Source organism: Mustela nigripes, chromosome 10 (assembly GCF_022355385.1).
Source record: "Mustela nigripes isolate SB6536 chromosome 10, MUSNIG.SB6536, whole genome shotgun sequence".
In the NCBI taxonomy this organism is placed as follows: domain Eukaryota; kingdom Metazoa; phylum Chordata; class Mammalia; order Carnivora; family Mustelidae; genus Mustela; species Mustela nigripes.
In genome coordinates, this window is record NC_081566.1 from 58,386,191 (window position 1) to 58,407,613 (window position 21,423).

General features: G+C 40.7%; 1 protein-coding gene across 2 annotated transcripts in view; it reads left to right on the forward strand.

Annotated features, from left to right (window-relative positions):
* Positions 1-21,423, forward strand: part of TMCO1 (transmembrane and coiled-coil domains 1) — a 44,467-nt gene that overhangs the window by 2,786 nt on the left and 20,258 nt on the right. For both annotated transcript variants that reach the window (XM_059413392.1, XM_059413391.1), the window contains exons 3-5: positions 3,185-3,244; positions 13,741-13,787; positions 15,284-15,351. In XM_059413392.1, the coding sequence (XP_059269375.1) occupies positions 3,185-3,244; positions 13,741-13,787; positions 15,284-15,351 (175 nt within the window). The remainder of the gene's footprint in view (positions 1-3,184; positions 3,245-13,740; positions 13,788-15,283; positions 15,352-21,423) is intronic.

A 21,423-nucleotide genomic window follows, 5' to 3' on the forward strand; every position in this document is an offset into this window, starting at 1 on the left:
GCTGTGCCTCAGCCACACTCCAGTGCTCAGAGTCTTCTACTGCTTGTTCCTCTGCCTGGAATATTCTCTATGATGTCTGCTTAGTTAACCCTCATACCTTCTTCAAATCTTTGTTCAAAGTTTACTTCTGTGAGCCTTAACTTGGCCACCCTTTTTCAAACTGCAGCCTGCCCATCTCCACCGCTGCTGCTCCTGGTCTCCTAGACCTCGCTCTCATCCCCCCTCCCCACCCCATGACTTTTGTCACTTTCTAATATATTACAGGATCTATTTGTGTATTGTGTTACTGTTTATTGTTTATCTCCCCCCGCTAGGAGAGCGTTTTTGTTGTTGTTCTGATATAGTCTTTGTACCTAGAACAGTGACTGGCACGCAGTAAAAGTTTAATAAATACTTGGTGACTTGAATACTTTCTTCTTTCACCCTGTGTGTGCAGTCCATCCTCAAGCCCTGTTACTGTTCTCCTCTGGGGAAGTTTGCGATCTCTCCACATCCCTCCAGTTCTGCCGCCACCACCTAGTCTAAACTGTCATGTTTCCTGTGATCTACTGCGATAGCCTCCTCATTGGTCTCCCTGCAGCCACTCGGATTTCTTCTCTACAGGGCAGCCCAAGTAATTTTTTCAAGACACAGATCTTATCATGTTACATGCCCTTCTCAAAATACTGTGTTTTTCCCCATTGCTTTTAGGAGAAAGGCGGGGCTTGTAAAGTCCAGTGTGGTTGGATGCATCTTCTCTTCCCCTGCAACTACATCCTGTATCCCTGGCTTTCTATTCTCTAGCAGCTCGGGCCCTTTTCCCATCCTCTGGGCTAGTCTTCCTTATTTCTGCCGTGCGTCTAGACATTATCTGCTCTTCCTTCTAACTAGAATAACTTTCCTTTCTCTTTTGGTCTAGCAAACTCCTGCTCATTCTTTAGCTCTCAAAAGCTTATTTAGTCTTTCAGAAGGGTCATATCTTCTACTCTGGGCCCTGCTTTATCCATAGATGTCTCCTTAGAGCATGGTGATCTAGTCTCAGCCTAGTCCCCTAGAAGAGACCAGGTTAATGTTCACAGTACCATCTTAGTTTCTGTTCTCTAGCCTTCTCGTTTTTCATGCACTTACGGGGAAGTGCTAAGTTATGTTGTGGTCCTTCTGGGGAGGGAAAGAAATATTTTTTGTTTCTTTGGCTAATAGTGATGATAAAGAGTAAAACATTCAATGTTTTCTGTCCATTTTGTTTTTTATTTTTATTTATTTTATTTTATTTATTTATTTGTCAGAGAGGGAGACAGTACAAGCAGGGAGAGTGGCAAACAGAGGGAGAAGCAGGCTCACTACTGAGCAACAAGGCCCTGTGCGGTGACTTGATCCCAGGACCCTGGGGTCATGACTTGAGCCAAAGGCAGACGCTTAACTGGCTGAGCCACCCAAGCATCTCTGTCCTTTCGTTTTTTAAAATGTTATTTTGGGGGTGCCTGGGTGGCTCAGTGGGTTAAGCCTCTGCCTTCGGCTCGGGTCATGGTCTTGGGGTCCTGGGATTGAGCTCCGCATCATGCTCTCTGTTCAGCGGGGAGCCTGCTTCTCTTTCTCTCTCTGCCTGTCTCTCTGTCTACGTGTGATCTCTCTCTCTGTCAAATAAATAAAATCTTAAAAAAAATTGTTATTTTGGTAACACCTTGTAGAATTTGACTTAATTTCCTTTTATGATCTCATACTAGTAGTTTCACTCTAAATCTCTTTCTTCCCCATAGATATATGTCATGCTTTATCTTTTCATTTACATAAAAGAATACATGTACTTAGACACGAGTGCATATATTGAAACCACAAACAAACACACACACACTTATTTTAGTCAGCATCTTACTGTTTCACTTGTACTATTGGAGTCAAATCGAGTTTTACATCTCTTTATTAAAGTAGTAATACCAATTTTAGAATTCAGGTAGCGTAATTAACGTTCCAAGAGAAAAAGTCTTACCTGCCAATTCTCTTTAATGCAACTTTTAGAAGTAACACATGTACTGTACTGTTTGCTGGTGAAGTATGCTAAGATACTATATGGAACAAAGAAAGTAAATAAGTAAAGGTAATTTTTGACATTCCTATTCTTGGTCCTTTCATAGGTGGACTATGATAGGTATATAGATCAAAGATAGTAAATGTAAAATACAAATATATTAATTATTTCTCTTTAAAAGGTTATTTTTACTCTATCATCATATTAATTGAAATGCATACAAAGAAGTTGGTCTTAGCTTTTTCTGTCTGTTTAAGTAATCTCTGTGCCCTCTGTGGGGCTCAGACTCACAATTCCGAGATCGAGAGTCACATGCTCTGCTGACTGAGCCATTCAGATGCCCCAGTTTTAGCTTTTTGACTCTGTTGATCTCCCTTCCCTAATGCATATGTCTGTCTTGCCAGTTTTCAGTATTGTAATTGTTACTCAGTTATTCGCCCTCACTAGATACTCTTTAGAGGGCAAGAATCATGTTTATCTTTTCATCTGCCTAGAACAGCGCTCATTACTTAGGAACCATAACTGAATAAATGAATTCCTACCTTTTATAGTGAGTATGAGACTGGTACTATAATTAACCATAGTTATCTGAGAGAACAGAATTTGAAAATCGTACTTAGACTCAACCTACGGCAGTCACCCTCAGCTGATGGTCTGAAAGCCATTTTAGTTTTTATTATGTTCCATTAGTTATTATTATTGTGTCCTTATGCAATCCTTTATGAGTGTTTGGTTGATGATGCTTCCAGTATTGTTGTCTTGGTCTTAGATTGTTGTGTCTGCCTTCTCCTGTCAGCAGGTGTGGGAGCAGATCAGTTAACTTGCTCATAACCATAATCAAAGGCAGCGTGTAACTTTCTTGTGAGCTTCTTTCATTGGCTCAACTATGATAAAGCAGCCTTCATTTTTTTTTTATTTTTTTTTTTTTAATTTTATTTATTTATCAGAGAGAGAGAGGGGGAGAGAGCAAGCACAGGCAGACAGAATGGCAGGCAGAGGCAGAGGGAGAAGCAGGCTCCCTGCTGAGCAAGGAGCCCGATGTGGGACTCGATCCCAGGACGCTGGGATCATGACCTGAGCCAAAGGCAGCTGCTTAACCAACTGAGCCACCCAGGCGTCCCGCCTTCATTTCTTTAGTGTAATACATAATTAATTTTTACTGTGTTGCTCTGTTTACAGTGGAAAAGAAGAAGGAAACAATAACAGAGTCAGCTGGTCGACAACAAAAAAAGAAAATAGGTAAGATGAATTATTGGTATACACAAAATGTAGAAAAAATAAGTTTAGGAAATTTGGAAAATTTTAAATTGGAAAAAAATTCTTAGGTGATGAAAATATAATAAAGTTAATAACAGTGGTGACTCATGTGTTTGTATAATTTTGTGGTTTACAGAGAGCACTTGCATACATTATCGAACCTGATTTTCTCTTGTCCATTTTGAGGGTAAAATCAAGCAGTTGCTACTGTTTCCTCTTAGCTTTTGAAATTTTAGTTTTAGTAGAACAATGCTGACATTTGTGGCTTTGAATTTGGCCGAGGGTTCTTGGCATAATTTGTAAAAGTTTTTTTTTTTTTTTTTTTTTTTTTTTTTTTTTTTTTATATCTGTGTTGATTATTTCCAGTTAAGTGTGAGTTACTTGTGTTGTTGCCATGGCTTCCTTACTGAGATTTGACTGGTGATGGAAATCCTCCAGGGGGTAGGAAATTTACTGCTGAGTAATTTTTATCTGGTCTGAAAAGTAATGATATGTTTTTGGTTTTTCAGTGTAATTTAGAGCTTAATTACAGAATGTAATTCTGTTCCAAAAAGACAATTTATAAATGATTAGATATGATTTATATTTGTACTTTGTGATGCTTCCTGATTCTGAAATTAGGAAAAAAATATGAAACTGTGTGTTTTGTTCAGAAACTATGTCTCTGCATAGGTCACTGCCATTATATCCTAGGAAAGAATTCTACCAGCCTGGACTATGCCACTATCCTGTTCTGAACAAAACTTTTGAATTTAGTGTTTCCCATGTTTTCTAAGTGGCCTGCTCATTTAGTTCTGCGGCAGCATGCTACTGTATGTGTTCTCTGTGTCAGTTGCTCTGATGGGTCGTAGAGAAACAAGGTAGAAACAATTCTCTTAGAAAGTCTGTCTAGAGAGGGGAAGACAAACCAGTGCAGTATGGTAAGGTTGTTTGTAGAGATATATTCTGAGTTTTCAAAAAGTAAAGAGAAAGGATATCTAAACAAAACTAGGGGATTAGGTTTTCTTGAAGAGATAACGTTTTCAGGGCACCTGGGTGGCTCAGTGGGTTAAGCCTCTGCCTTCAGCTCAGGTCATGATCTCAGGGTCCTAGGATTGAGCCCCACATCGGGCTCTCTGCTCAGCAGGGAACCTGCTTTTTCCTCTCTGTCTCTGCCTGCCTCTCTGCAACCTGCTTTTTCCTCTCTGTCTCTGCCTGCCTCTCTGCCTACTTGTGATCTCTCTCTGTCAAATAAATAAATAAAATCTTTTTTAAAAAAAGAGAGATAATGTTTTCATTGAATCTTGAAGCTGCAATGTGAATAACTTAAAAATACAAATAAAGTAGCAGTCAGCATTTATTGAGCACTTACCATATGCAACATACTGAGGTAAACACTTTATATGTTTTAAGATTCTCTTAACAGTCAGTTGTATGTAGTAGTGAAGAGTGTTACTTCATTTTATAGATGAGAAGCATGAAGCTTGAGTTAAGTCATTTTCCCTCGGTCAGTCATTCAGTGGTAGATGCGATGAAGTTAGTGGTAGAGAAGGGGTTTGGCCCTGGTCATTTGTAACTTTAACCTCCAATTTTAAGCCCTGTTCATCCTAGGCAGAAGGATAGCCATCTCCAAACTCTAGAGGAATCAAATAGCAAGGTATGTTCCTGAAGCTATAAATAGTTTAGTGTAACTGATGAAAGAAGGGATGTATAAAGTGTAGACAGATGAGGCTAGAGAAATAAGTAGAGTCTGTTCCTGAAGATCTTTATAAATCAAACTAAGGTAATGAGTTTAACTTGTATCCAGAAGACTTTGCATCTTTCCATATCCATTAAAGGATTTAAGCAGAGATTGACATCAGATTTTAAGGAAGACAACACTGGCAGTAGTTTGGAGATAAATGGGAGAAGGGATCATTCTGGAGGCAGGAGGTCATGAGACTTTTTAAAAATCTCAGATGCAAAAATGGCAAGAATCTGAACTTAAGTAGAGGCGGTGGTAATGGAACAGAAGTAGGAGTAATAGGACTTGATGACTGTTTCGATGTGGCATGTGGAGAGAGGTATGAGTCTACAAAGAAGTCCATATTTCTGATTTGGAAAAATTGGAGGAGTAGCAAATTGGGATGGGGAAGAAAAGAGAGGATAATTTCAGGTTTGAACGTACTGGATTTGAAATGCCTGTGTGACAGTAGGTGAAAATACTTGGTACACAGTTGGATATGTGGTTTCTGAGCTAGCAGAGGGATTAAAGGCTATAAACAGATTTTAGAATCGTATACTTTCAAGTAGTAATTGAGTTCCCACACAGAGGAGACCATATAAAGTAAGAAAAGGAAAGGGCTGAGGAAACAGAGGGAGCAGAAGTGGAACCCTGCAGAAGTATTACCAGAGAAGTCGGAAAGCGTTTGCCATCGTAGCTGAGGGATGAGCTTCAGAGGATAGAGAGGATCTAAGGTGTTAAATGTCTAAGAGGCAAATGGAAATGAAAGTTATTGTTAGTGATGTAGCAAGAATGATTTCAGGGGCGTGATGGGGGACAGAAGCCAGTTGTCTAGGTGAGGAGAAAATGAATGCACAGTGAGGAAGTGAAGACATTGAACACAGAATCATTCTATCGAGTAGCTTTGCTCCAAAGGATAGGAAAGATACAAAAATGGAAGGCAGATTGCTCTCTGCCCTTAAGTTGACAACACAAACTGTCTAAAATGTAAATTAACTTTAGCATGGAATGCAACCTTGAACTTTTTGCTCACCAAAAAGTATCAGAAGTTAAGAGAAATAACACCTGTGAAGTGTTGGTTATCAATGTCTTATTAGGAGTTAAAAGGTGTAATGTTCATGCGAAGTTGTTTAAAAGACAATCTATCCATGCTCTAGATTTGTAAATTTTACTCTGAGATTAAGCCAAACCATCAGAAATCTATAAACCTAAACTGCATTATTTTGGACTCCCTAAAGATTGCTTCTACGCCATTTCACCTTAACATTTGTACTGTTGGGCACGTTGTGGAAAACCCAGCCAGATACAGTTTATTGTACTACTACTGTGGAATACTTTTTTTTTTTTTTTAAGATTTTATTTATTTATTTGACAGAGAGAAATCACAAGTAGACAGAGAGGCAGGCAGAGAGAGAGAGAGTAGGAAGCAGGCTCCCTGCTGAGCAGAGAGCCCGATGCGGGACTCGATCCCAGGACCCTGAGATCATGACCTGAGCCGAAGGCAGTGGCTTAACCACTGAGCCACCCAGGCACCCCTGTGGAATACTTTTGAGAACATTACAACATCACAGTGTCTCTTGACGAGCAGTTATGGAAACTTCCTAATAGTTTTCAGTGTCAAGAAAAACAATGTTAGGGGCGCCTGGTTGCCTCAGTTGGCAGAGTGTGCAACCCTTTGATCTTGGGGTTGAAAGTTTGAGCCCCATGTTGGGTATAGAGATGACTTAAAAAGAGTAAAATCTTAATGAAAGGAAGGAAGGAAGGGGGAGAAAAGCAGTGATTCTCATAAATTATTCATTTACTTTGATTTTGTGGACTTAGCTTGAACCCTTTGGACTAGCTGCTGATAAGCAGAGAGTCACATTTGCTGTTCACCTCTGGCAACTTTACACGACCGATTCAGTATATTTCTGTGAATTGACTCTGTCACAGTTTTGTTACTGTGCAACCCTTACTTTCCCTTTCCTCAGGTCCCTACTTGAGCTTTACAAGAATACAGACAGTAGTTGGGGGGTGCTGTGGATGGTGACTGTGCTGCACTGAAAAAAGCAAGTTTTCAGTATGAGGAGGGTGCGCAGCACAATGATAAGGTTTCAGAGAAGCAAAATGCCACTGATTTTACTAGGTGAAGCTCTTGGATCATAGTCTTGGGTAGAACCATTAATTCAGAGGTTCCTGGGATGGAGCCCCGCATCGGGCTCTCTGCTCAGCGGGGGGCCTCTTTCCCCTCTTGCTCTGCCTGCCTGTCTGCCTACTTGTGATCTCTCTCTCTCTCAAATAAATAAATAAAATCTTTAAAAAAAAAAAAAAGAAAAGAAAAGGCTGAAATGTCTTACATTTGAACTAAAGACCTTAGGTTCACCAGTTTTTTTAAAAGTTACATTTATTATTTGAGAGAGAGAGGGTGTGCACCTCAGGGGAGGGGCAGAGGGAGAGGGAGAGAGAGAATCTCAGGCAGGCTCCCTGCTGAGCACAGACCTTGTCATTGTGAGGCTCGATCTCAGGACCCTGAGATCATGTTCCGAGCTGACATCAAGTCAGACGCTTAACTGACTGAGCCACCAGGGCCCCCCTTATGTTCCCATTCTTTTATTTTTTTTTTTTAAGATTTTATCTATTTTTATCTGAAAGACAGAATATGAGAGACAGCATGGGGAGGGAGGGGCAGAGGGAGAGGGAGAAGCAGGATCCCCACTGAGCAGGGTGCCCGATGCAGCGTATAACTGACTGAGCCACACAGGGCCCCCTAGGTTGCCCATTCTTAATTTCAGGGGTAGATGTTTTGGCTGTTTTACATTTCCCTCTTCCCCTACATTTCCCACAGAAGGGAAACAAATTTACTTTTGATATATGAATTTTATTTAGTTCTTTTGGCTACATAGATAATAAATCCCCTAATACCTCAAGTATTGGGGGATTTATTTGCCGAACGTATGGGATCCCAAACTCAGAAAACACTGAAGTAGTCGGTTACAGGAAGGCAGGAACTGTATTAAAGCCCGTCTGGAAGGCATAGCAAGCCCTGAGATGAAGTGAGACAGTGGGCTCCAGTGTTTTTAAGGCTGCACTATTGTTATTTTTTAGAGAGGGGGAGAGGTGCTGGAGGGGCAGAGGGAGAGGGAGAGACTCTTAAGCAGTCTCCATGCCTAGCATGGAGCCTGATATGGGGTTCAGTCTCACGACCCTGAGATCATGACCTGAGCTTTGCTTGACCAGCTGAGCCCCCCAGGTGCCCCCAAGGCTGCATTATTGATATGTCCTTCTCTCTCTTTCTGTTCAGCTTCTCCCACTTGCTCTGTAGTGTTTTTCTGGCATTTAGGCTGTGCCTACACCTAACTTTGGCTTGTGTCCTAGGGTTCTGCCTAAATCAGTCTTACTCACGATGTGCTCTGTAGACCCCCTGCGTCAGTACTGTATGAGTAAAGAGCTCTGCATCTTCCTCCCAGACTACTGAGTCAGGATCTCTGGGACCAAGGAGTCTGCTGTTTTTAACAGGCTTCCCAGATTTTCTTAGACAAACTGAAGTTTGAGAGCCAGTGCTATATTATAATTTTTCTGTTTCTGCTCCCACAGTTAATTGATTTACTATTCCTGGTTTTCTGGTTTAAATTTCTGAGCGAAGGAATCTGGTTGGCTCAGCTCGTCTCTTTACACCGTGGGTCATGAGAAGGCACAGGGATTGGCTGCCTGCTAGGTCGGTAGTGCAGGGTGGGGGTGATGGGAATCTTTGAAAGGCTGACCCTCAGCAAGGACTCTGGTAGGAAGCCAATACCCTCAGATGGCTGGGGAAGGGAGGGCGGGCATTCAGAAGCTTGACAGAGCTGGGATGGATATCTTTTTTCTTCGTGACCTAGAGATATGGGAGGAAATTTTTGAAATTTAATTTATTTTGGTCCCTGAATTTATATATTCACTCTAGGCCTTTATCCTGTTTGGATTTTCCATAAAAAGAAGACTGCCTCAGGCATTTAGTTTAAATTTTGCTTCCTCTCCATTACCAAATCTATGTGAAATTTCAAGGTTATATTATTAATTGGTTTTCATTCAAGACAACTTAGAATGTAGAACTCCCATGGGATATCTAATTCTTTTAATCTATAGAATGGCACCTGCTATTTTGACCTTCTCTCTGTTATTTAAAAATGTTCACCATGTCCCAAACTGTTGGTTGGATTTGACCAACCGGTTGCCTCCTATATTGATTTCCATTCTTTGACAGAAAAGACACTTATTATTGACTAAGGTAAATGAGGAAGTGTTCCTTTCTTAAATAAATTATGTTATCTTGTTGCACACAGCCTAATATTGTCAAATTAAAATGTATAGTGGATTGGCTACTGTCTGTTCATTCTGTGGTCAGAATAGATGCTATCATTGCTACTAGTTGATTCCCATAACTACAAACAATACAGCCTCCTTTTTTTTCAAAGATTTTATTTATTTATTTGACACAGAGAGAGAGAATACAAGAGAGGGAACATGAGCAGGGGGAGTTGGAGAGGGAGAAGCAGGCTTCCCGCTGAGCAGAGAGCCCAATATGGGGCTCGATACTAAGGCCCTGGGATCATGACCTGAGCCAAAGGGAGAAGCTTAACAATTGAGCCACCCAGGTGCCCTTCATGTATTACATGACTGTGTTGACAGGCTAGTCTTCATAAATTTATCTAACCCAAAATGGAACATAAGAATTTTATTCTTAGGAATAATTGTTTTTGTTTTGTTTTTGTCCTGGACATTTGAATTTAACTTCTTTGTTTTTATGTTTATGCTTCTTGAGGCATCTTCGCATTTTCTACCCACAGACAGATCAGGTTCATTTCAGATGAAATTTTGCATGTATGATGTTTCCCTGTTAAATATATTTGTTTAGGGGGCACCTGCGTAGCTCAGTTGGTTAAGCAACTGCCTTCGGCTCAGGTCATGGTCCCAGAATCGTGGGATCAAGTCCCACATTGGGCTCCCAGCTCCATGGGGAGTCTTCTTCTCCCCCTGACCTCCCCTCTCATGCTCTCTCTCACTCTCTCTCTCTCTCAAAATAAATAAATAAAAATCTTAAAAAAAATATATATATATATGTATATTTGTTTAGTTTGTTGTTTCTTTATTCTGTTTCTTCTTTTTGTCCCTTTTCTCTACAGAAGCATCTTTTTAAAAATCAACTTTACCTTTTTATATACTATCTTTTTGTTCTCTTCTGTCGGAAATGGTCCCTAGTGAAAAGTGGAGTCACTAGAGTATATAACATAGACCTTCCAGGTAGCCTCAGACATAATCAGCTGTTAATTGTCCATGAGTGAAATCCCTGTGCTGAGAACTAGTCTTAGCGGCTTCTGCTGTCCCATCTGACTCAGTCCTGTGCAGCTGATAGTGCCGTGCCCCGGATTTATCAGAGATGGGTAGGTGTGAAAGCAAGCATCAAAGATACTTGTATCTGTCACCTCCTCCAAAACCAAGGGAATATAAACCTATTTTTTAATTATTTGAAACCGACTAAAACTGCTTTGTATATGGTAGGTATTTAGTAACAATTTGAATTGAAGACTCTTCAGGAACCTTAATAGTGTTGGTGTGTAGCGTAATCCTGTATGGCTCTATTATTAAGCCGTATACACATTGTTTACCCTGGTAACAATAACCTTACGGTTATTGTTTCTCTGTGGACTTAGCTTCAGAAAAACTATGTCACCTCAGTTTGCTCTCAGCTTTTAGGCTCTTTGTGCTTTTTCTATCTGTTCGGGCTATCAGCTTCATCATAAAGGGCTACCCCTTCGCCCTGACCCCCCCCAAAAGGACTTCTTTCCCTAGAAAAGGATTTTTGGTATGCTGTATCTTCATATCAGGTTTTATTATGTTGCTGAATCATTCATGAAATAATATTGAGCACATACCACAATATTGAGCAACTAAGTACATGCCAGTTACTGAGGTTACAGAGATGAAGGCGGCATAGGATTCCTTGTTCTCCAGGAACCTGCCATCTGGTTGGGTTGATGGGTAAATAGATCTTTACAAGAGAATGTATAAACTCAGTATAATGGTAAAGATATGCATAAAATATTCTGGAAGCATAAAGAAGGGACTGCTAATCTAGTGTTCAGTAAAGCAGTCATTAGCTATATTTGGCTTTTTAAATTAATTAAAGTTAAATGAAGTAAAAATTTTAGTTCCTCAGTCACAATGGCCATATTTTATTTGCTCGGGAGCCACATGTAATTAGTGACTACTTTATTGCCAGCCCAGATAGAGAATATCTTCATAATTATAGAAAACTCTATAGGGGTGCCTGGGTGGCTCAGTCAGTTAAACGTCTGCCTTTGGCTCTTGTCGTGATCCCAGGGTCCTGGAATTGAGCCCCACATCAAGATTCTTGCTCACTGGGGAGCCTGCTTCTCCCTCTCCCTCTGCTGCTCCCCCTACTTGTGCTCTCTCTCTCTCAAATAAATAAAATCTAAAAAAGGAAAAGGAAATTCTGTAGAACATTATTGACTAAGGAGTCAAGATTTTAAAAAGGAGGTGACAGAGAGCTGAGACTTAAAAGTTGAGAACTAGCTAACCAGGAAGGGCATGGCTAGGGACAGAATAAAATATTCTAGGTAGAAATCCCAGTTGGTCGAGACTGAGGAGTTTCTTGGGATGTGTGGTTTTTAGAGCTAAAACTGGAACAATCCTGGAAAAACTGGGACAGTTGGTCGCCCAAGTAGAAAGGACTTCATAGACAAAGGCACTGGATCTAGAGAAAAGTTTCACATCAAGAGCAGCTTACATTTTTTTGGTGTTGCAGGAACCTCTGCAGTACAGTTCATGTGAGGGATTGGAAATGAGGCTGCAGGGATAGACATCAGACTTGTCAGTGACACTGGAACATGAGCTTGTAGGGGGAAAGGCCATGCCAGAATTTTAAGCTGGGGAGTATCATAATTTTGGTCAGTTTTACGTCTTAGGTAGATCTGACGGGCAGCCTTGTGGAAGATGAATTTGAGGGAGCAAGTTTGGAGGCAGTGAGATGCTTGGAGACTTGAAGCAATATAGGTAAAGTGGTTAGAAATCCTAAGGACATGGTAATGGGGGGGGAGGTTTCATAAGTATTTATGAGGTATGTGGGGTGCCTGGGGGGGCTCAGTTAGTTAAGTGTTCAACTCTTGGTTTTGGCTCAGGTCATGATCTTTGATCTAGGATCAGGCCCCGTATCAGGCTCCTTGCTCAGCAGGGAGTCTGCTTGAAATTGCCTCTCCCTTCCCCCCACCACCCCCCACTCCCCAGAGCGTGCACACTCCTCTCTCTCTTTCTCAAATAAATACATCTTCAAAAAATACTTACGAGGCATAATTAATAGGATGTGGTGTTTGGGTGAGACAGGAGGGAGTCAGGGTTATGCCAAGGCCTCTAGCATCAGTGATCCCCTCTACCTTTTTATTTTGTAGTGGTAGTCCCTTCCCTCAGTAGTTGTTTTATGCCCATTTACCTTCTCATCATCTTATACCCCAGCCCTCAACCCCCAATTTGAAAACATCTGGTTACATTGTAAGAGGACTGCCCAGATAGCAAAGGCGCTCCCCCCGACCAGGATAGACCTTAGCTCCATTCATTTTTCTTCATTTTGTTCCATACATCTCCAGCATCCCACTCTCTCCTGCCCCTATTCTTCCCTTCCCTGGAGAACAAACTGGACAGGAGCCGTTCAGGGCAAGGGATCATGTCTTCATCCCGCTCTGTGCTGTTGGGAAGCCGCAGTCCACTCTGCAGGCCGGCCCTCTTGTAGGCCTCTTTGTTCCTCCTTTCCTGTACCTGCCCAAATTTACTTGCCCTCACACCAGTTTATTCTCATGGTATATATTTTTGTTTTAGAGCATAATGTATTTTTATTTTGTAATCTTCCTGTGAGGTGGGGATTTTTGTGTTTTTTTGTTCATTTGTGTATCCCCAGTGCTCAGAAGAGTGCCTGGAATGTGGTAGATAATCAGTGTTTGTTGAAGTAATTAATCCTGGTGATGGTAATCATGACCAAAGAAAGCAGTAGTAGAGGGTACATAGAGATTACTGTTACTGGCTTGGGAGTTGGGAAACGTGGAGTCTTGTCCTGGCTTTGCCACGGAATGCTCACAGGTTCTCTACCAAGTCACTTCCCCTTCGCGGAACCTCAGTTTCTTTCTGGAAACAATGAAATCCCTGCATTGATGGGATTCAGCAAATAATGGCATTGATGTACAGTTGAGACTTTGTTAAGTATTTTGGGTTGTGTGTATATAACAACTTTCTTAAAATATATGTGAAATTTTCTAGCTTTCTAATTCCCTTTACTAAAAACCTATGCTTATTTTTAGAGTAATTAGTCTGTAATATGAAAGAACCTGAAATTTAAATTTGTCTTGATTGGCTTTTACTTTTAGACTCTGCTCTCTTGAATTAACTGAAAGAGGGGGAAAAACCCGAGAGATAAATAACTCATATTTGAAGCCTAATTACAATAATTATGTTTACACTTTCCATCAGTATAGTATAAAAGTGTATCTTAATGTATAGTTAAGACACTTAATACCAGAGGTAATTTTTAATTATCTTTAAAGATTTTTATTTATTTAAATAAAAATATTTTGGTGCTCTGCTGCATTTGCATTTTCTGCAAATATAAAGTATACAGTACCACAGCTGTTTAGCTGATGTTATTACTAAGTGATCCTGAGACAGAAGTGCTTTTATAGTCACCAGTCAGTGACATTTTGACATCTGCCTTGCGCTCAGCATTGTGTATATTAATCAGTTTGTTAATTCTTTTCAGAGAGGCAGGAAGAGAAACTGAAAAATAACAACAGAGACCTGTCCATGGTAAGAGTCTGAAGTGTAATATTGTGGTAAACCACAACAAGTTTTATAGAATAAGACTCTGATTTGCATTAAATACACTGTACTTACCTTTTCAGAAATTCACCCACTAATGTCGTGGGTGTTCCTGGGCCAGGTGGAAGTGAAAATATGCTCCTGGGCTTAAACTTCATTTCAGTAATGAGAGAATACCTTTCGGGCTGTCTCGGGGGTCATAATTTGTCCCTTTCACACAGTTTTTGCTTAGCTTAGCCCTCATGTTTCGAATGGAGTAGTCTGTTTTCTTTTACTCTCGTGTCATTGCCGAATCTTCGGTTTTCGGGTGACCTGTGTCCCGCAGCCTCTGAGCCGGAGCCTCACAGACGGCCTTTCTTGTTGCCTTTGTTCTTCACGAGGCCTTTTGTTCTGCGCGTCAGGCATACCGTAAAGTGTAAAGAGAAATGATTTTATTACCCATTAGTCATCATTTATAAAGAGTAGAGTTTGTTCAAGAGTTTTTCTAAGGCATGTGTAGTCTAATTATATGGCTTGACTAATTTTTCTATTTAATTTCTTTACGATTATCACAGGACATCTGAACTGTGCAACAGTTGTCTTTGCTTTCTAAGAGACCTTTGCTATATTAGCTTCTGTTTCTTGCAATTCTTATTGAGTAAGTCTGTAATTTAGAAGTGCATCTTTTTGAAAATAGCTTTTCTGTTGACCTACTTATTAAGTGTTTATAGGACCAAATTTGGAAACTATAGAAAGAAGAGAGGAAAAATTGCTGATAAACCTGTCATCCAGGAGCTCAAGTTAGCTCAGTCAGAAAAGCATGAGACTCTTGATCTTAGGGTCATGAGTTCGAGCCCCACATAGGGTGTAGAAATTACTTAAAAATAAAATTGTATAAAAAATTAATAATAAAAAAAATCTTTAAAAAAAAACCTGTCACCCAGAGATAATATTGTTACTCTTAGGTCGTTATGATCTTTTATTTATTTATACTTTTACCACATTTGTAATTAAGTAAGAAGTTAGCTGCAAGTAACAGAATACCTAACTATAACAATGACTTAAACAGATAAAGATTTTTTTTTTATTTGTTCAAGAAGGCCAGGGTTTGGTAGTCCTGGGCTGGTGTAGCAGCTCAGTAATGTTATTAAAGACTTAGGTTGGCCATTCTTAGATTATGGTTGTTTGGTTATTTGATGGTACTTTATCCTTTATCTTCAGACATTATGTTCTTCATTCCAGGCAGGAAGAATGGGCCAAAGGCCTAAAGGGATACTGGTCAACTTTGTCCTGTTCGGTACTGGTACCAGAACTGGGTCCCATGGCCACCCCAATACTATTCATCAGAAGGGGACAAGGAGAAGGGCTTGGAGGTGGAGGGTGGGTTAGCCAATAAGCAGCTTATTGCTATGGAGTGCAGTGCGACGTGAAACCAGAATTTTGGAGTGTGCCTTAGTAGTGGTTTTCTTTAGTGTTGAAATGACAATGTGCTGGTCTCTTTACAGGTCCGAATGAAATCCATGTTTGCAATTGGCTTTTGTTTTACTGCCCTAATGGGAATGTTCAATTCCATGTGAGTATCCTTTAATAATATGGTTTTACCTAACTGTTGTTCTATATATGTGTGTATTTATGAGCAATTAACGTTTTTTTTTTTAAAGATTTTCTTTATTTGGGGGGGCACTAGCGAGAGAGAGCAAGCACAAGCAGGGGACAGAAGGAGAGGGAGAAACAGGCTCCCTGCTCAGCAGGGAGACTTGATCCCAGGACCCTGGGATCTTGACCTAAGTCAAAGACAGATGCTTAAGTGACTGAACCACCCAGCCGCTCGAGCTTTTTTGGTAATAATTTATTTTGATACTTCAAATTTATAGAAAGGTTACAAAAATAATATATTCATTACCCATACTCACAACTGTTAATATTTTGCTCCATTTTCTTTCTTTTTCTGTTTCTCTTATCATCTATGTAGTTATTCACACATACATTATGTATGTATTATTCAAGATTATGTTATGGGGTTCATGCCCCTTTATCCATAACTACTTATTTATTTATTTATTTGGTTAGTTAGTTATTTCACAGACAGAGATTACAAATAGGCAAGTAGGCGGAGAGGCAGGCAGAGAGAGTGGAAGGGAAGCAGGCTCCCTGCTGAGCAGAGGGCCTGATGTGGGGCTTGATCCCAGGACCCTGAGATCATGACCTGAGCCGAAGGCAGAGGCTTAACCCACTGAGCCATCCAGGCGCCCCTACTACATTTTTTTTTTTTTAAAATTTATTTATTTGGCAGAAATCACAAGTAGGCAGAGAGGCAGGCAGAGAGAGAGCGGGAAGCAGGCTCCCTGCTGAGCAGAGAGCCCGATGTGGGGCTCGATCCCAGGACCCTGAGATCATGACATGAGCCAAAGGCGGAGGCTTAACCCACTGAGCCACGCAGGCGCCCCCCCTACTAAATTTTTTAAAAAAGATTTTATTCATTAATTTGACAGAGAGCATAAGCAGAGAGATTGGCAGAGGGAGAGGGAAAGGGGCAGAAGGAGAGGGGAAACAGACTCTGTGCTAAGCAGGGAGCCCAATGCAGGGCTCAATCCCAGGGCTCTGGAATCATGATGTGAACTGAAGGCAAATGCTTAACCGACAGCCAGTCAGGAGCCCCCATAACTACTAAAGTGTATATTTCCTGAGAACGTGGACATTTTCTTAGATAACTTCAATCCAGTTACCAAAATCAAGATAACTTCAATCCAGTTACCAAAATCAAGGGTCTTCATCCAATAAATAAAGGCTTCAGCCCAGATGAAAACGTCTTCTGCTGACTCTTAGGTCATAGTTTATTTTAGCCTGGGAGAGCTCAGAGTCTTGTAATAAGACAGGCTAATAGCAATAAATACTCAGACGGTTTATCTCAGTATTAACCTATCAACAAAATAATTCTCAAAATAATTCACAATTGTGTGCATCTTGTTGACAGGGTAGTACTGTAAATCTAATTTTCAAAGACTGTATTTCTTTAATGATGAGAGTGTTGGCATAAGGCTTAAGTCGGGAGAAGTCTTGACTTGTAAACTAAGTTGTGAAACATGGAAATAAATCATTTTGGCTTATGTTCGTTATTTACAGTAGGAGGAATTTGTTAGATTACCTTTTTAGAAGAATTTTCCAGTTCTTTCATTCTTTTCTGTGTTTAAAACTAGAACTTGGTATACAGTTTTGATTTGAATTCATAGTTGGTTCAGTTACTAAATGAAGCTAATATATTTGATTATAATCATAGAATCACATAACTACAAAGTATTATAATGTATTTCTTATGTTTCTTTCTTTGAGTCAGTAATCATTTTCACTTGCCTGCCTTTGATTTTTCTCTCTCCAGTTTTCAATTTTCTGTGAGTGTACTACATGAATATTTATAGGTTTCAACTATTTTTAATATTTATTCGGGTTGAAAAGCTGCATGCCATTTTTTTTGTGCCTCACACTGGGAGATAAAAGAAAATTTGCACAGTCTGAGCCCTCACGCTGCTTGTTCCCTTCAAGTAGAATAGGCATCCCTATAAGAAATATTGATTTACTAGTTAAAAAGTTAGTGTTCTTTTTTATGTGGGGGTCATTGTAACTTGTTGAAGATCCATTATAGAGAGAAATTTTAGAGAGAGGGAGAAGTTTTATAACAAGAACTCCCCACCTCGGTTGTATTTGCCGCTCCCTTGGGCTTCAGACCAGCCTGTCCCCGGGCCTCAAAGAGGCTTGTTTCTCTCTACATTATTTTTGAGACTCACTTGGAACCTGTCATGTTCTCTGCCAAAGCATCGCTCTTCCTGATACTTGTGTGTCTTTCCGTGGCTCCCATTTCTGGTCAGCTGGGACTGAAAGCTTCGTCGCTTCCCTCCGTCTCTTCCTCTCAGCCCACCTTTCTTGTGTTTCCGCCCTGTCCCAGAGTCAGTGCCGGGCACCGAGTTCTCTCTAACATTGTCAGTCCCCGGTTCCGCCAGTTAACAGTTCTGTGTATCCCGCCTCTCTGTGTCCTTCGAGTCCTCCATCTGTCCGCCCTTCCGTCCCTCTGTCCTTGCCTCCTCCCTCTCCTCTTCATCCACGCTACACCAGCTCTTAGCATAGCTTCAGCCCATCGCCTTTCCTCTCTGCTGTTACCCCTTGACCTCGGGCATGCAGTAGCTTCCTAGCTGCTCTCCATCTTCAGCGGCCTCCTGTCACTGCGGCTTTAACCTGACCATCCCCAAACACGTACTCATTGTCTACTAACCGCATCTGCTCCTGATGGAATAGTAGCTGTGTGTTGGCCACTGTTGGCCTTTGTGTGTGTTGCCCTTGTCATCTTAACAGCCTTCCGAGATGAGTATTACAGTCTTTGTTTTACTGATGAGAATATGAGACTCCAAGTTATTTAACTTGCCTAAGATCGTGAAGCTAGTAAACGTTGAGCCAGAGTATAACTCGTTTCTCTGACTCTAAAGTCCTTTCATAGCATCGTGCCACTCAGACTCCTGACTTGAGTCTGGACTTCAACCTGGCGTCACCATGCTTTGACCCCAGCCTGTTCCAACTTTATTTCTTTTTACTGTTTACAAACTATTGTGTTCTGATTACACTGTTCACTGTTCCTGAGATACACATTCTTTCATGTGAATTTTAGAATCACTCGTGTATCAGCTTCCCTTTAAGATAATCCCATTTGAGTTTTGACTCAGATGTTATTTATTTTATGTTAGTTTTGAAGTATTAGACACCTTTATAATTTTAAATATTCCTATCTAGAAACATCGTGTTTCTGCTAAGTCCGTTTTATGTGCTTTTGTAGTTTCTTTCCAAGTAAGTCTTGCATGCATTTTATATCTCCTAACTAATTACTACTGGTATAAAAGTAGGTTACCAATTTTTGTTACTTTATTCTGTAACTGACCATCTTGCTGAACTCTAATAGGGTCTGGTATGTTTTAGTTTGGTTCTCTAATTTTCTAGATAGATAATCACATGATCAGACAAATAACTTGGTCTCATTCTTTCCAAAATTTCCCCTCCATCCTGTCTTCCCTGCCACCTTCTTCTCTTCTCTAGTTCTTTTTTTTTTTAATTTTTAATTTTATTTATTTATTTGACAGAGAGATAGCGCAAGTAGGCAGAGCAGCAGACAGAGGGAGAGGGAGAAGCAGACTCTCCGCTGAGCAGAGAGCCCAATATGGGACTCGATCCCTGGACCCCGAGATCATGACCTGAGCCGATGGCAGCCGCTTAACTGACTGAGCCACCCAGGCGGCCCTCCTCTCTAGTTCTAAGTTGATTTAGAACAACCAGAACAGGGGCACCTGAGTGGCTCAGTCAGTTGAGCAGCTGCATTCAGCTCGGGTGATGATCCCAAGATCCTAGGATCCAGCCCCACACCTGGCTCCCCACTGAGCCTGCTTCTCCCTGTCTGTCTCCCAGCTTGTGGTCTCATTCTCTCTGTCAAATAAATAAATAAAATTAAAAAAAAAAAAAAACCAACCCACCAGAAGAGAGTAAAATACTTAATAATGAAATAGTAAAGATAGTCTAATAAAAATGAGGACCAAATGAATATAATAGTTGTATTGCTGCTTTGATACTTGTGAAATTTCTAGAGGACTGAGTTTTCAAAGCCATATATAAGAACATGTGGGGGCCAAAGCACTTCCATCATCAGCAGAGGCCCCACAGGCTTTCTCTGGAGGATTTTCATAGCATCGTCACGTGGACCATCTAACACTGAACAGCAGTCTCATTTGGTCCACAATGTCCTATGTATTTCCATTTTATTTTTCCATGCTTAAAGCTCTTGAGTCAAGGCCCAAATCTGAACATATACTGTATAATGATTATTCAGCAACTGTTGATTACACTTTTAGGCCTTAGACTAATATTGAAATGTCTGACTATTTATGGAGTTCATCAGTACAAGATAAAATATCAGATGCCTTTTCTCAAAGCCATGGAGTTCAAAGAAGTCAAATACAGTATCTTCAGGAGGAAAATGTTACGAAAAACTTCATTATATTCAAGCTTCTTGTAGAAGGCTTCTATTGGCAAGAAGGAAGACTGTTCTTTGCTCTTTGTTTTTCAGTATATTGTTTTCTTTTCATCAACTTTCTTATTCAGAATACTGGCAACAGTAGCTTTTTACTTGTTTTGTTTTGCAATACTGGTGTGGAGGTTCATGTGTTTTACTATTTATTCAAGTGCTGTTTGATTTTTTAATAAGACTTGGTATCGTTTTAGAGCAGTTTTAGGTTTACAGAAAAATTGAGAGAAAAGTACAGACATTTCCCATCTACCCTCCGCCCCATGCATGACCTTCCCCACTAGCAACTTCCCCCAAGGGAGTGGTGCACTTGTTCGAGCTGGCGAGCCTGGGCTGGCGCCCAACCACCCGGAGTCCGCCGCTTACATTAGGGGTCCCTCTTAGTGTACATTCAGTGAGTTTGGACAAATGTATAATGGCAGGTAGCCACCATTGTGGTATCATACAGAGTAGGTGAATGGCCTTAAAACTCTTCAGCTCTGCCCATTCGTCCCTTTCTCTCCCACCCCAACTCCGCAGCCACTGATCTTTTTACTGGCTCCAGAGTTTTGCCTCTTTCAGACAGTCATATAGTTTGACTCACGCAAGCGTATATAGCCTTTTCAGATTGGCCTCTTTCACTTAGTAATATCCATTTAAAGTCCCTCCATGTCTTCGTGGCCAATAGCCCATTTTGTTGTAGCACTGAATAATATTTCATTGTCTGGATGCACCAGTTTGTCCATTGATACCTGATTTACTTCCAAGTTTTGGCAATTATCAGTGAAGCTGCTGTAAACACCCGGGTGTAGGTTCTTTTGTGCACGTAAGTTTTTCACTCCTTTGGATAGATACCAAGGAGCACAACTGCTCGGCTGTAATTCATGTTTTTGTTCTGGTCTTTGTGCCCTGTGCATTTAAAAATATATATTATTATTGTGTGCACACTAAAAGTTTTCATTGTTATAGAATTATTATTGTTGTGTGCACATCAAAAGACTGTGAGCACCTAAAAGTTACAGGCCTTATCTCTGCTTTTTAAAAAAATTTTTTAAAAGAGTTTATTTATTTGACAGAGATCACAAGTAGGCAGAGGTAGGCAAAGAGAGAGAGGAGGAAGCAGGCTTCCTGCTTAGCAGAGAGCCTGATGCAGGGCTCCATCCCAGGACACTGGGATCATGACCTGAGCTGAAGGCAGAGACTTTAACCCACTGAGCCACCCAGGCGCCCCAAGCTTTTCTCTTTTAGAAACAGTTCTCTTTTCTATTTTAGAAAAAGTAAAAAAGAATACTTTCAAACACTAATAGTATGTTAAAAGTTATCTGAGATTATCGTGTATGAATTTTAAGAATCGACTTTTTTCATTCTCCACTATATACTCCATGATTTTCTATTCAGAAATGTTTAGCCTGTTTAAAGTGTGTATTGGGAGTCTTGGAAAAGAGGGTTTTTTAAATCTTACTGGGTGGGGCGCCTGGGTGGCTCAGTGGGTTGAAGCCTCTGCCTTCGGCTCAGGTCATGATCCCAAGGTCCTGGGATTGAGCCCGGGGTGGGGCTCTCTGCTCAGCAGGGAGCCTGCTTCCTCCTCTCTCTCTGCCTGCCTCTCTGCCT